This window comes from Struthio camelus, chromosome 15 (genome assembly GCF_040807025.1).
Source record: "Struthio camelus isolate bStrCam1 chromosome 15, bStrCam1.hap1, whole genome shotgun sequence".
In the NCBI taxonomy this organism is placed as follows: domain Eukaryota; kingdom Metazoa; phylum Chordata; class Aves; order Struthioniformes; family Struthionidae; genus Struthio; species Struthio camelus.
Genome location: NC_090956.1, coordinates 19,192,498 through 19,207,849, shown reverse-complemented (window position 1 = coordinate 19,207,849; position 15,352 = coordinate 19,192,498). Strand labels below are relative to the sequence as shown.

The following is a 15,352-nucleotide window of genomic DNA, read 5'->3' as shown; positions in this document are numbered from 1 at the left end:
TTTTCAAAGTTGTGTTATGGAACCACCTGCTCCCCTTCTACTTTATTCTCCTTAACCAGCTAAAATTGTGAAGAAAATAATCCTGGATAAACAATTATATGATGGGTTTTTTCATCTGAATATCCCTACTCATTGAGCCTATGTACCTCTCTACAAGGTAATGTCTCATTTAGAAGACGTGGGGCCAACTCCACTACATCGGTCCCATCCTAAAGAGACTGAAACATAAGTGTAGAAACTGAGGTAGAATCATCTTTATCTAATAGCAGTAATTAGATACAATCTAAAGGCAAAACTAGAGCACAGACCATAACATCCCACCTCCAGGCAGTGACTTGCACCAGGAAGAAACAGGATTGTAAGAAGGTGGGAACGCTTTACTGGCTGACAGAGCACCTTTACAGCTTAAACAGCCCTCCACGGAAAACCTAGAATCGCAGAAAGCATTCAAAGGTGCAGGTACACCAGGAATTCGTAGAATTACCTACCTGTTTTGTTCTTTGCTCCTTTTCTAACTACGCTTTGTAATTTATTGCGGGTTTTTTTGTTTTGGTTTGGTTTTTTGCACTGTTACTGCACCCTGAGCTTTTTCACTCAGCTGAATTTCTCACTGAACCTTCTGCTGTAATAGCAAAAGCTCTTTTCACAGCAGTAACAGACTAGGTAAAGCAAGGGTTGTTTTGTCTTACATGCATTACTTTGCATCTATCTGTACTGAATTTCATCTGCCTTTTTATCAGCCAATCAACTGGTATCCAGTGCCCTTCCTGTAACTTAGCCTCATCTGTTTACATTTTTATTCCCTTCACTATTATCAGCAAACTTTGTCACTTCACACATTGCCTCATTTTCCAGATGAGTTACCAACACGAACATGCTGAACAGCACAGGTATGATGAACACAGATTCCCACAGACTCCGCCACTAACCAGGCAAAAATGACTGGTTTCCCCATCCTCTTACTGACTATTAAACCCTCAAAGACCTTCCATTTTATCCCATGACTACTTAACGTCAAGAGTTTTGGCCGGAGAGCTTTGGTCAGATGACACATGATGAGCAATACCGAGGGATACACGATGAGGCAGTAGGATACTGAGAAGGGATATCATAGGAGACTAAAATTGAGAGAGACATGGAGAAGCAAACTGGAAAAAGCTGTTGACTCACTCTCCAGCCCAAGACCTAGGAGACATCTAATGAGACTAGAAGGAGCAAAGTTCAAAAAGAAACATAAAGAAACAGCAAGCAGTTAAGCCATGGCATTCCTTATCAAAGGATGCTGTGGATGTTAAATATTTACACTGGCTCACACAAGAGCGCACAAATTCAGGGAAGTGAGATCGACTGAGAGCTGCTGAATACACAGAAACCCTATCCAGAGCTGCAAACTGCAGGAAGCTGGGAAACATTTTAGGGAATAACACAACTTATTTGCTCTACCCTTATGCTCTGCCCTGAACACCTACTAATGTTCCCTAAATGGGAACCTGAAAGCTGGCTGGTATCCTGGAGAAAGCCAGCCTTGTTTTTCACAACCTTTGGCAAAACCCTGATAATCCTACCTCATCTTTTATAAAAACTTTTATAAACACACACCTCATTTTATGTTTATCCTAGTTACCTTGAAATTAATATTATGTTTGCTAGTTTGGTGGGGCTGAGCGTGTAGTTTTTGGGTTTATCTATTTTGGCTAGAAGGTTATGACTACTTAGAGCTTTGAAGTGATTTTACATTTCTTTGCAAAGCACATATTGACTGTCCTTTGGTCAACTAACCGTAGTTGGTTTGTCTTTTATAGCTTGACCACACAAATCACAAAAGCATTAAATACTTCATTAAATCTCATATAATTATTCCCTTTCCCCCTGAGCTGCTGAGATGGGCTAGATCCACCAGTCAGTTCAAATCTCACCAGGCTGAAAATGTATAAAAGCTCTTTGTCTATTAAAAACAAAAAACAAAAAAACTCTCCCCCACAAAAGCTCCCCATACTTAAACTGCTCTTCAGATAAAAAGCTAACAGAAGTTTGCTAAAACCATATGGGCAAAGCTCTCTAGTATCAAGCTAACATACTATCTGCAGCTGCAGTTAAAACTTGGTGAAAGCAGTCTTAGTGCCTTAAATTGAACACTAGCTGGAAAAGGACACCCGTTTTAAAACTGGTGAATTCTTCAGCACCGGAAGTACCAGCAACTGGGGTTTCCTGACCCTAAAACCATTGCTTTTCGTTCCACACCAGTGCTGGAGTCTAGGGGGAAAATGAAGGAAGATTCCCAAGTCTATTAAAACTTTCTGACCTAGTCAAAGAGAAATATTCTGCGTTTCCCCACGGAAGTCAAAAAAGGTCCCAGGAACTAGATGCGGATTATCTACAAACTGCCAGTTCATATGCATGTGTATTTGTACTAACCGACTTGCTAAGGGACATAGTGGGTCTTGCCTGAAGTACCTCAGCACCATCTACAGGAAACCAAGGGCTTGACAGCACTTCTGGATCAACTGTTGGTAATTCAAGAGGCTTTCAACTGCAATTGCAAAAATCAGCAGACCCTGGAAAACGCTGGCTTGGGCGAATCTCAGGTGCAGAGCTGGGCTCCCATCTGCAATTCAGAGTGCCCTCTCTGCCTCACTATGCTGTTCCCCTATGCCAAAGGCTATGCCAGAAATTCCTACCCAATTTAAATAGTACATTGTCCCGGCACGTATTTGAAGATATATAGTTCCCATCAGTCTTTTCTGGTCTACAAGTAACAGACCAAATCTTTCTATCTTTCCTCTTAGGTCATTCTCACTCCTCCACGCTCTCTGGGTGGTTCATCTCTTTCTTGAAACGTGGTGCCAGAACTGGACAGAGTATTCATTACAGCTGGGGCTTCACAGCGCTGAGCAGATTGGCTGCTTCCCATCTTAGAAAGCCTTTATCTAGAAAGAGGCCTTAGAAAGCCTCTTATCTATTTGCTTTTTCTGCAACCCCATATCATTGTGACTAACTCTCATTTTGTGATTCAGGAAAGCCCACACAGACTTTGCTCCAGAGCTGATGCCGCTCAGAAATTCTTCATCTTGGAGCTGCAGAGAAGAAATCCTATTTCTAGACCATTGCTTCTACTTGACCAAAAATTATTTTAATTCTACCCCTGCCCTGCCAGGTGCCACAGCCCCCCTCACCTGATCTGACTGCAGATACAATAAGTGTATTTCCTATTTTCTCACACGAAGCACTAACGGAAAAATACTGCAGAACATCCCCTTTTTGCCTATCCACCCAACGATACTTTCAGCTTTTCCTCAAACACAGCTTTCCAACCACATGCACAGTTACCTTTTACCAACTGCTTATTTCTTACATTTGCTCATGACAATGCCATGCAAAACACAGTCAAAATATGACATGTATCATCTCTCCTCTACCCACAAGACCTAAATGAGGGAGACTCCCCCTTATTGTAAGGCTGAGGGACAACACTGATGGGTCAGTCAGCTCTTCCTCATTTCACTGAAGGGTGGTGTTAGTACAGCCCATGAGCTCGGGCTGCATGTTCCACTGGTCACAGGTATACGCCACAAGATGTCACTGTATCACTAAAAAGTTTGCAAACAAGATCAGGGTTTGCCCAGTCAGAAGTGCATAACCCTGGAGGAACAGGGAAAAAGAAGCAGATGAAAAGTTTGGTATTTGAATTACAGGCTATAGAAAAAGTGCCTTATTTGAAAATTTAGTATAGGTTTTATAAGCGTTGTGTCAAACAACACTCAGCATGCCTTCTGAACAGGCTGAACTTCACAACCCCAGAACATAACAAACAGCTTATCAGAAGTTTTCTAATGTTCTTGCCAACACTGAAGTATTTAGCTTCTCAGTACCTTACCTTACCAAGGTATTGTGATTATTCCCTTGGAACAAGAGAAATGCAGTAGAGGGAGGCTAAAGGGTTTGGCTAAGATCTTACAAGGTATGCTACAGCTCAGTCAGGGACCTCAGGTGTAGTTCTCCCAAGCCCAGACTAAAACCCTAATCAAGGGGCATCTTCTTCCCCACCAAACACTTCTGTGCTTGTTGAGACTTTGTCAAGTTCTTTAACCAAACACGTCCTGAATGAAGGCGTCTGCTCCGCATAAGGAGTTAGCACTGACATGCTGCTGGAGCAGAAGCAAGCTGGAAGAGGTGAGTGTCCAAATCCCGCTGAAATTCAACACTAACTCTACACTCCTTTGGAATCCTTGCCAGAACCCTTACGCCAGGCATGTTATACTTTCCATTCTGCTGAAAGTCTCACCACCTAATCCAAACTCACTGTCCAGACATGCACCAAATTAAGCCAGAGCAGTATCTGACATTACCATGAATGCTAGACACAGCATTTGTCTTTTACATGCAGTTTAGAGGTCATGTCATGACACTTTGCAGTTCCACAATTCACTTGTCATTATGTGCCTGCAAGCCAGGAAAGAGAATAATAACTCTTAAAGCTGTGACAGACATCCACCAACTCTTCAGAAACATAACATACCCAACGACCATGATCACAGTGAGGATGCAGACACTGCACATATTACACCTGACAGCTAGCCTTCATATTGCTCCATCTGGCTTAAACCCAAATCCCAGTAACTCATCAGCATGAAGCAATGGTAGCATCCTAAGTAACAACACCAAGAGGTTTCAGTGAGAAGCAACATGGTATGAAGGAAATGCCACTTACCTGTCATAAGTCTCCTTGAGATCTCTGGCCAGTTTGCACTTGGGCAGGATGTGATGAAAAGGGGACTGTGGCCCTTCTGTGGCTATGGAAAGTTTTAAAATAAGAAAGCAAACAACTGACTTCAAAGCAAAGAGAATTTCCCCTTCCCCCTCCAGGTATCAGCCAGTATCTCAGTTCTGTGCTACTATAACAATTTCAAGGACAAGTTCAGTCAGGGACAGGTTCCGTATCTTTTTAATCTACAATTATTTTTCAGAGCTTTTACAATAATTGAACTTAAGATAACAATAGTGAATTACTGGCAACTTCTGAACCTCAACTCAGTTAAACAGATGCATCTGTGAATTTGACACATGACTTTTTAAGTAGTTTTGCTTGTTTTTATACACGTGTTCGTCTTGATTTTCAACACAGACCAAGACAAGGCATCATTGTCAGATACTCTTCACCTTTAAAACTGCATATTATTATAGGAAGTTGCTTTGAAGTACACTCTATAAAAACGCTGGGTAACTATCTGTTAGACATAGAAAAAACACATAAAAGAGTGAAATTCCCTCATGAGAAGTCTCTGGTGACTCTGCACACAGCATTAGAGCTTGGGAAACTTGCTCAAGGTGGGGTAAAGCAGTTTACATATGAATTCTTCCATCTCAGCCTGGAAAGCACATCCAAACATAATGTTTTAGTATACACTTTCCAGTGATCAGTCTGAACCGCGTTAGGAAGAAAAGTAACCAATCTACTTCACTTGAAAAGCTGACACGTCTGCATAGGAATAGTGATTTTGGATGAGGCAAAATGCAGCCAAAAGCAGTCAAAACGCTGAAGAGCACCAGAACTCATTTATGCTGATCACAGGGAAACCATAACAAGGCTCAGTCACTTTTCTGAAAAAGCATTCCTGGACAAACACTTGCGTGTTCCTACACATAGCTAAGCTGGAGACTCACTTTCTTGCATGGCAGACACTTCATCCTGAATGGCTAAGATGAGCTTGGCCTCCCTGGTCAGGTATTGGCAACGGCGCTCCTCGTGCTGTAAGACTATGGCAATCCGACGGGAGAGATTGTGCAAGCAGTTTATCACTGATGGATCTGCGTTGGCCTACAGGCAACCCAGAATGGGAACTAGTCAGTCATTCAGCCACAATCACATATAAGGAACTAGAGCAATGAATAGGTAACCCAGTTAATTATCTTCAGTAGATACCAAAAGTCAGCATCTTTGGCTACTGGCAAAAGAAAGGGGATTTCTCTAACACAGGAGTAAAGCAGAAGCTCAGAGATGTCCAAAAGTAAGGAAGACGAGACTCAGGGATTCCTATGGTAGTCCACGTGCATTGAACGAACATAGCACCTGGTGTAGAATAATTTATTTGCTTTATTTTTCCCAGTTGTTACTGGGCCCTTTGCTAGCAGAGAGATCACAGATTTCAATTTCACGTAGCGAGAAAGGAAAGCTTCAAGTTGCTTGAAAAGGAAGAACATGACAACACAAATATTAAATTCACTGGGATTATAAGGACTGTAGTGCCTTGACCATAGCTCCATCTTTCCATGTTGTGATACTGATGTTTGTCGTACTTGCTGACAGGAGAAATGCTAATCAGGTAAGAATTAACAGCCCATGACCAACATTTTGATCCAAAAATCAGAATGAATTGGGATTTACGTTCCCAAACACTTCACGAGCCTGCCTTACCGTAAACACTGCATTTGTGTAAGTCATAGAACGAAAGTGCTAGAAAACTCTATCGGGCCTGAAGCGCTGATAAGGGGGGACTCCACGACTCCTAGTCAGAGAGCGCACAGCAAGCAGCTGCTTCATGTTTGTTAAGACATTTAAAGGAATTTACGGTTCAGGCAACCGATAACCTGGCGTGGAAACCAGCAAACCGTGAGTCAGCATTTCTGAACGCCGCTGTTTCTGCTGAGTCACGACACGTTAGTAACACCGAAGCTGAAACACAGCAGGACCAGTGCTGATTATAGCATTTGGGACCTTGCCTGCTCTGTCTGCCCACTGCAGATGGTCTTTATCTGAGAATACCTCCACCCACACTTTGCAGCGCACTACGCTACACTAGGAAGCATTTCTGCTCGCTTTAGGCACAGTACTTTCCAGAAACTTTGCAGATCTCTATGAATTAAGAGGGTCTCATTTGGCAAATATGACTTAGTGCGCTGCTTTAAACGAACAACTACATCAAGTATCACAGTGCCAAAATTCCAAAAAGCAAGTTGTCTGCGGAGAACCACTAGAAATTCATGTCTAGAGACATGTGGGCCAGATGAAGTCTTCATTATCCTTCACCAAGTTCTCACAATACTGAGAATGAAGGAACGCTGCTGTCAACACTTCTGCTTCCACATGACTCAAGGTGTATGAACGTAGGTGTTTGCACACATGTCTACGCATACTTACCTACAACCAAAGCCTGGTGCTTTACTAAGACACTAGAACATCAAAGCTCCTGAAGCTAAGGTATTTTAATGTGTGAAATTTAAGATCAACTCTTGCAATTGCAAATTTGGCATTTCCTGACCTAAGAAGCTCCCAAAGTACAACAACACTGGAACACCTGCAGGTCTCAGAGGGTGAACAATTTCTCCCTTGATTCAGACTGACTGCTGGCATGGCTCTATCCTGTGAAACCTTGCTCTCAACTGAGGAAAGCCACCCGGACCACAGCCCTGTGCACTTCAGTCACTACTGAAAGCCAGCAGTAAGTACCAATGCTAAAAGGCAAAAAGCGCCACCTTCCAACCAGAGAGCTCGAGGCTTTTCTCTGCTTTTGTATTAATCAAGAAAGTCACGTCATTAAATCCAAACCCAGTCAAGTAAAAATCAACCACCTCCACAAAACCAGCTATTCTAACTCCCTCTGTCATTTCTAAAATGTTTCCTCACATGCTTGCACACCACAAAATAAATAAATTATTAAGGGATCCACAGATGCAACATACGGGCTAGGAAAAGAAAGCCAGAGCTCAGAAATCAAATATTGCTCACACGTAACGAAATTTCTAGGGGTTTAGACCATCAAATTAGCTGAGCCAGGATCACTAAACACAGATATCAACATCTAATCAATAGAGCAGTCTTGAAGTGAAATTCCAAACCAAAACTACCTACTTGCCCCAAGTCTCTGCTGAACAGGAAAACCTAGGAATCCCTCACATGTACTTTCTTCTCATTTAAATGCTACAGCCAGCTGCTTCCTGGCGCTCTCCTCCTTTTACAATGATCTCACAGCTAAAAAGAGGCAGCTTTCAAATGTGTTCCATTTAATTATAAAAAAAGCCTAGCTGCACGGAGCAAAGGCACTTGTCTCAATATCATGCAGCATGAGTAAGGGCTCAGAACAGTGCTGTTCAAACATATCATTTCAAGAAGAGCTGCATGGTTGTAAAACGGGACAGCTTTTGTCCAAAAACACAAGGACAGCCAAGAAAACTCTTCAGACATCAAATCGAGAACATCTTCAACCACAGACTAATTTTAAATCAAACTGCAAGCCCTTGAGCTCAGGAGCACAGCCCTGCTCAAAAAGCTATGAGGAGAGGAAAAAAGGGGGAAAAGCCCCCAAGTCTCGTTCCCCTTAAAACACAAACCCAAACTCTGTCCTTCCATTCTGGTTTAAAATGTTCAAGCAAATTAAGCACATAAAGGGCTGCATTACACAGAAACGTAATCTATGCCCCATGAAGGCAAACTCTCTGCCCTGAAACAGAAAGGAAAGTTCCAGCTCCAAGGCTATCAGCAAGTTCTTCACTTCTCTCCCTTGATCACTTTGTCAAGACATATATGGACTTTTAATTATGTGTCATTCGGAGCACTTTAATGCTGAGAAGGGTTCAGACATCACCGGAGAAAGGTACCTTAGCAACAGTTGCTTCTCCTGCCTGCAGAAGTGGCATCTGAAATTATTTTTTAAATTAAGAGAACACTTTTCCTATTGTACATTATTCTTTAAAATGTAAGAAACATCTCTCTTGTCTGTAGACCAATATGTACCTACACACCTGTGTTACTTTCCATTTGTAAGGAAAAAGATGAAGAAGCTGGGCCTTTCTCAAGCAGTGTTACAGCCGCTTTCGAGTAACTATATCATTTTTATTGTTGGACTAAGTTAAATGAATACCCGACTATGTCCATATACTCAATTCTCTATTATTCAGGAGAGCGTGGGATTGGAGTATCCCCAATAATGGAAAAATCTCTTGACGAACCTGAAGCACATCCCATTGTCAGACAACACAAAGACGGGCCTTACCCGTAGGGCAAACACGACGTTGAAGAGAATCATAGTGGGCATCTCTCTCTTCGGTGAGGGATCAGTTTTGGATACCTGAAAAATATTGTTTTTTAAATTCCCATAGGCTAGTGTCCTTTGGAACCAGTAATAGGGAAAGAAAGAAAAGCCTAACCCAGTCAAATAACACTTTGCTAAGAGAAGAGAGCAGAGAAATCAAATTATACCATCAAAATTTGACTCATAAAAGATAAGGCTGCATGATTATTTTCTTATAAAAGTGTCACAGTTATTCTACAACACTGCCTTTTCTGAGAAGCTGGGGAGACTTGGACCAAAGCATTTTGGCCAGGTCCATGAAAATGAACATCAGTCAAGCGAACAGTCTTTCTAGGTTTCCTTACTATTGCATTTTAGCACCATTAGGGGTCCTGGATTTCAATTTTCTTTAGCATAATTGGTATATACTTTTAACGACGTGCATATGAAAATTCAAAGAGAAGTCTACAGATGTCTCACTCCAGGCCATACCTGTTCTTCCCTTCCCTCAAATCTCCATTCAGACTACCTCATGATTCTAACTATTGCTTTTATCAGAACTATGCTCTAGAACTGCCTATATTCAAGCCCACAGGCTCACATAGTACTAAACTAAAAGCTCTTTTTTTTCCCTCCTGCAGAAGAAAATACTCTTTCTGTAACAGCTTCTTAGCATTACAATCGTTAACATGCACACACAGACTTTCTCGTGGGGAGGAAGAGTGGAAGCTAAGAGGAACAAGTTGGACTTGCACATCTGGGACTAGCAACTCTGAATCGACCAGGCGTCACCACAAGATGGAGCACAAAATCCAAAGGACACCCCTGCCTGCCCCAAAGCTCTCTGCTGGGCGCCCAGTCCACTCTGGGCTGAAACCAGCTATAACCTGCCAGATCAAGCACCCACCTAACCTATACCGTGTGCGCATACGAACCTAATGCAGACTCCAAAGCCTTTCTGAGATTAGGGGGCGACCCTGTTCTTCCTCAAAGTCAAAGAAACTACATCAGCTGGGATCTAGGCCAGATTTCATATCACTGCTTCTCCAGAAAAAGAAAAAAAAAAAGAGTAAATTGGAAAACTGAAGAAATGTGAAGAATTCAAAATATCACTAAACAAAATGGGGGGGTAGGGGGGGTCAGGATTAAATATTGGTGCTCTTGTAATGCCTGAATCTCACCCAGCACAAATTTGCTAAGCTGCTGTGGTGTGGATTAACTTACGGCAGTTTGGACTCCAAAGAAAACCCAGCCAGAGACTGTCAGGTTATTTCGGTCAGTATTTGTGCTCAAAGGGACAGGAAGGAAATAATTTAGCTTCCTCCTAAGTGCTGTAGGATCCCAGGTTTACACTTGAATGAACTAGCAGAGATGGCTGCCATTTCTAGAAGATTCTGGACAGCAGAACGTTCTGGCATGCCTACTGGAGTGAGCAGACACACCCAAGAAAAGGATCCTACGAGAAGCAACAAGGAGGTGTTTACAGCATTATATAAGCTTGATTATTTACCCAGATGCAATTTTATTTAGAAAAAAATCAAAAATGAAAATGTATTTCATGTAATTAGAATAGAAGTGACTAGAAAGTGGAGAGAATTTGTCGTGGACAAATGCAAATATACCTTTTCAACTTAATTTATACTCACTATTACCTACCAGTACACTTAGGAAATTGGGTCTTGTGGACATGACTTGGCAAAATAAAGAAATCTGATAATATGAGGGAACAGAGCACTGCCGTCAGGGCTCTGAGGACACCAATGGGCTTTAATGGCTCTGACCAGCTGAACCTGGGCCGCCACCCAGACCCCTGCCCATGACCCAGGAGCCTCAATTAAGCTCAGCTCTGGGCCTTCAGTTCCTTCCTAAGCTATGCCATAGGGGTGCTGGTCTCCAGACCTCTCTCCTGGATGGACCTCGGACCTATGCTGTAGGTAGCTTGTCCCCTGGATGGACCTCCTCGTATCCATGTTGTAGCTTGCCTCCAGTCCTGTCTTTGCATCTGACTCCTGCATGGACTTTGGACTCATGTTGTAGCCTTGTTTTCAGCCCCTTCTCTGGCCCCCTCTCCTTTTGCTCCTGGCAGGGGTCCCCAGATGGACCCTGGACCTGGTTCATCACTTGCCTTGTCTGGGGCTGTCCTTGGACCCCGTTACCAGCAGCTGGCTCTATCTGATCCTGTGGTCAGACCCTATGGGACTGCACCACATCTGGGAGAGCACTGCCTGCACTGGGGCTGCCCTCGGCTCTTGCCTTGCCTGCCCTCAGCCAGCAGCCCTGCTCTTGCTGCTCCCTGACACCGCTGAGCTGGGCTCAGAGCATCCTGCCACATCTCCCCTCCCTTCCTTAGTCCTTTCCTCCATCATCTGAGAAAGTCTCCAGGTAACAGTCGCATGTACTAATTCCTAAGGTTACTGAGATGGGCTGTAACAGTTTCTTTGAAAACAAAGACAAGAAACACTTTCTTGTCTCTCCTTTGCCATCATATTATTTGCTGTAAGTCTCAGGACTAGCACCACGAACAGCAAATTAGGAACTATCTTGGAAAACACTGCCAAGGTTTCCCTACTCCTGACTAAGCACTTCTCTCCCACCAGCACCATTTGGTGACCTAGGGTAAGTACCTGATGCTCTGAGCACAGAAGATCAAACTTCCTGAAGTACTTGCACAGCTTGGGGGCATTTAAATTCTATTCTCAAGAACAGCTTAAACATTTCAGGACTGAGTCTCAGTGATCCTCTGATATATTTCTTGTAGACTCATAAGCAGTTTCAAAACTGGAATATCAGCACCTTCTGATGGTTGATGCTAGCTTCTTACCTGGATCAAGGCAGTCCTAAAGCAATCCAGTCCTTAAAACATTAAGTGCCTCTAAGTACAGATAGAACGGATGACAGAAATGGCAACAGATTTTTTTTTTTTTGAAAAACAAATGACTTGGTAAATCTGATGTAAAATAAGACCAAAGTAGGTCAGTAATAGAGATTAGTGATGACCTCTGGAATTACCAAAGCCCACTTCATTTTAACCTTTATTATGAGGAAGAGGGAATGGGACAAGGAACGTTTTGCATGTAAGTGTGTAAATCTTTCCCCAGATTTAAGCAGAGCCTTTTCTGTGGCTTATGTGGCAATTGGTTTCACTCCAAGCAGCTAAAAGCAAAAGCCACAAAGGAAGGTCTCAGTGCAAACAGCAACCTGGCTTTGTCCACAAGAAGACTTTACACCTCTTTCAATATCCTACCCATTCCAATTGAGCCTTGTGAATCATCTTCAGCACAAGTAAGAGTTAAAAGCTAGACAAGGCTGAAGTGATTTCTAGCATTCGCTTTTTTTACTGGTGTACTGATTAAAGCTGCCACAAAGCTAACTTGCAATAACTAACAAGGTGAGAAATAGCTTCTTGATCTGGACTGCTTAGTCTCGTTTCCCTTTTCCCACACTCCTTTTCTACAGAAACCAGACAAAGGGGTTTCTTTGAATCACTGACACAGCTCCCTCAGGTTACCACTCACTGTAGGTACCTGGAAATAAGTAAAAGACAGCTTTGAACACCAGGAAGTAAAAATAGGATCAAAAGTAAAGATACCCGTTCTGAATTCCAAGTTTCCTACCTAACTCAAGTAGTTTGAAAAGAAGGCAGGCCCAAGGAGCAGACCTCTTACCATACCTGCCCAAGGGCATGTTGAAGCAACGTAGGATGGCCAACGAAGCGCACATTATCAATCTTCAGCTCAAATTTTTTGCCACACATATCTGATTTGGTAGCCAAAATTGTTGCCAGGATGACATCTGAAAACCTTGAAGAGTAGAAATGGAAGCTATTAAACTTATCAAAATGCATACCCTAAAAATATTCCTCCAAATACAGACATTTAACTTGTAAGAGTTTTTAAAGTACTGTAAATTATGTATTTAAATTGTTGCACCTGGAATACCATTGACTATGAAAATTAAGAACCCCTTAATTACATCTCTCAAATCATCAGAATTATAAAACAGGAAGCATTCAAGACAAAGACTGCAGGGTCATGCTTATTTAATTACATGCTCGGCAAAATACACAAGAAAGATTAGATGCAGTTTGCTTTACAAATATAAAAACAGCTCGAGTTAGCCATTGTCTGGATTTAGCCACAGGTTAATGAACTTACTAAGCAACTAGATTTCAAAACAGCCTGTCACTCAAGCACAACGAAGATCTTAAAGCCACCCAGTACGGCAGAGGGGAAGGCAAGAAAGAGCTGACTCGCTTAAAAGAAAAATACGTTCAACACTTGTCCCTCCTTTTCCAAACCTAATCAGTGAGATTTGAAGTCACTCACTTAACAGATCTCAATCTGTGCCCAAAAGACCACTGGCACCCTCCTGAAAGCTGCATGGTCCCAGCTGGACTGTCTCATTCGGTAAATTGAACTGAGATAAATTCATGACAGAGCAGGCCCTTCTCAGCGCAAGCCACTGTTGCAGTAGTTGCTGGATCGCTCCGGATTTGTGGTGGGAAGAATGCAGTCCATGCAGTTACAAATAGGAGGGCAAATATCTACAAGGAGTCTGTCCAGTAAAGTGTAGTTACCAATGCAAAAATGGGTAACAGTGCAACAGGGAAGGAATTCTTCAACCCCACTTTCCGTTGCACAGACGGCTGGTGGCCTTACAACATTGGCCTGGTCTTTATAAGTTCTTTTTTTTTTTTTTTTTTTTTTAAACTCAGGGTATCTCCTGAGACAGTGGAGTTCAAATCTACAAGAAAGAAGACTTCAGTTAGCTACTGCAAGGAACTTCTTGTTGTTCTAGGACAGGAACAGTGCAATGTTTATGATATTAGCGATGTTCTTCCTTTTCTCTAAGATATTCCCATCTAACCAAACGAATTGCAAGCGAGCTTCTGATGAGACCAGTTTTGTTAACAATGGAAATGTTTATTTTGTTTCCTTTCTTTACACCCCTGGATGTGTGTCCCTGTCAGACCATCCCCCTCCACAATGCAGGTACCCCAGATAACACAGTATCACTCGGAGAAAAGGGCAGACCATGGGTGTGCTCTGCGCTCCCTTTATCTCCTGGCCACAAGCGAGCCCTTGATGCCCAGGGAAGGAATTTATGTACTCTATTTCTACTTTACTCCGAGTGAGTTAGAGTACTACAAAAATTAAGACAAACACACAGCTTGACCTTTTGTGTGTACCCATCTGCATTTGACCCAGGAGCTACTTTTATTAGACCAAAGGCTCTGGTGTTTGGCCATCCTGACCATAGTGTGCTGTTTACTTTTAGCTTACGGAAGGAGCAGCTGTGTACTAATTTCCAAACCCCTGGTCGCTCGGCTCCCAACAGGCTGCCAAATGCAGCCGAGGACAAGCAGAGAGATGAGGAGATTAGCCAGAGGCTCCCAGGGATGCTGAGCCCACGCTCCTTGGACGCTGCAACGCATTGGGCTCTACAGCACACGGTGTTCATGAGGGAAAGCTAAAGCTTCCTCAGGCTGGACGGACGTTCCCTGGAGATCACATTCAGCAGTGAACTTTTCCCCCTCTTTTTGCCCTGTTCAATTGTGTTAGTTAATAGGCTCATCATGGAGCTGGGAAGACTGTAGTAGCAACAGCTCAAAAATGAGCATAGGGTCTGGGGAGAGGAGAGAGGAGAAGGCTAAACTGGAAAGTGGCTGCTTGCTGGTGAGAAACGAGTTACTGTTCCCTTCCCCAGCCTTGGCAAGGGATGTGTTGGGTGCTGGACATCCGAACGCCATTATGATGACTTTTACCACTGTTGAGATTTGACTTTTACAAGGGACTACACCAGCAGATCTTTTAACATATAAATGTAGTGCCGCGCATAACAGTAAATCAGGGAGCAGTTCCCCAGGAGAGCTCATTGTACTGACAGTCCACAGTCTGCATTACCTTATGTCTGGCTCTGTGGGGAGGAGGAGATTAAAAGGTCAATTCTGTAAAGTCCTAAGTATCTTCTCACTACCTGGGAGACCTGTTTCTGGGAGAGTATCACAATGCAGCCAGAGGACATGCTCAGGATCTATAACCCTCTGATACCAAAGACAGCTGGTATCATAGCAGGCTCCCCAGAAAGCGATCTGGATTCCAGCCTCATTCCCCTTGGTCTGACAATCTAGATTATTGATCTTCACCACACTCTACAGAATTTGTACATTTCCTAGGTCTCAGGATGACAGGTGATGGAGGAATAGGAAATTTGTTATTCCCATCATTTCAGGGTGACAGTTTAACTTTTTCACTTTAGATATTTTACCACTGGTTTTCCAATCTCTGTGGTGTTTTAAGACTACCTAAAGTCACCGAGCATCACAACCCAAAAGCTTGTAAGAAGCT

The 15,352-nt window shown here is 42.9% G+C and overlaps 1 protein-coding gene across 14 annotated transcripts in view; it reads right to left on the bottom strand.

The window, feature by feature from the left end:
- The window catches only part of NPRL3 (NPR3 like, GATOR1 complex subunit), a 52,606-nt gene that overhangs the window by 28,063 nt on the left and 9,191 nt on the right, over nucleotides 1–15,352 (bottom strand). For 8 of the 14 annotated variants that reach the window (XM_068909172.1, XM_068909163.1, XM_068909164.1 and 5 more), the window contains 4 exons: nucleotides 12,676–12,805; nucleotides 8,988–9,062; nucleotides 5,662–5,815; nucleotides 4,709–4,790 (listed from right to left, as the gene is read on the bottom strand). In XM_068909172.1, coding sequence (XP_068765273.1) covers nucleotides 4,709–4,790; nucleotides 5,662–5,815; nucleotides 8,988–9,062; nucleotides 12,676–12,759 — 395 coding nt within the window. In that variant the 5' untranslated portion in view covers nucleotides 12,760–12,805. Of the gene's footprint in view, nucleotides 1–4,708; nucleotides 4,791–5,661; nucleotides 5,816–8,987; nucleotides 9,063–12,675; nucleotides 12,806–13,330; nucleotides 13,749–15,352 lie in introns of all 14 variants that reach the window. The other 6 variants (XM_068909167.1, XM_068909166.1, XM_068909165.1 and 3 more) reach the window with 2 other exon arrangements.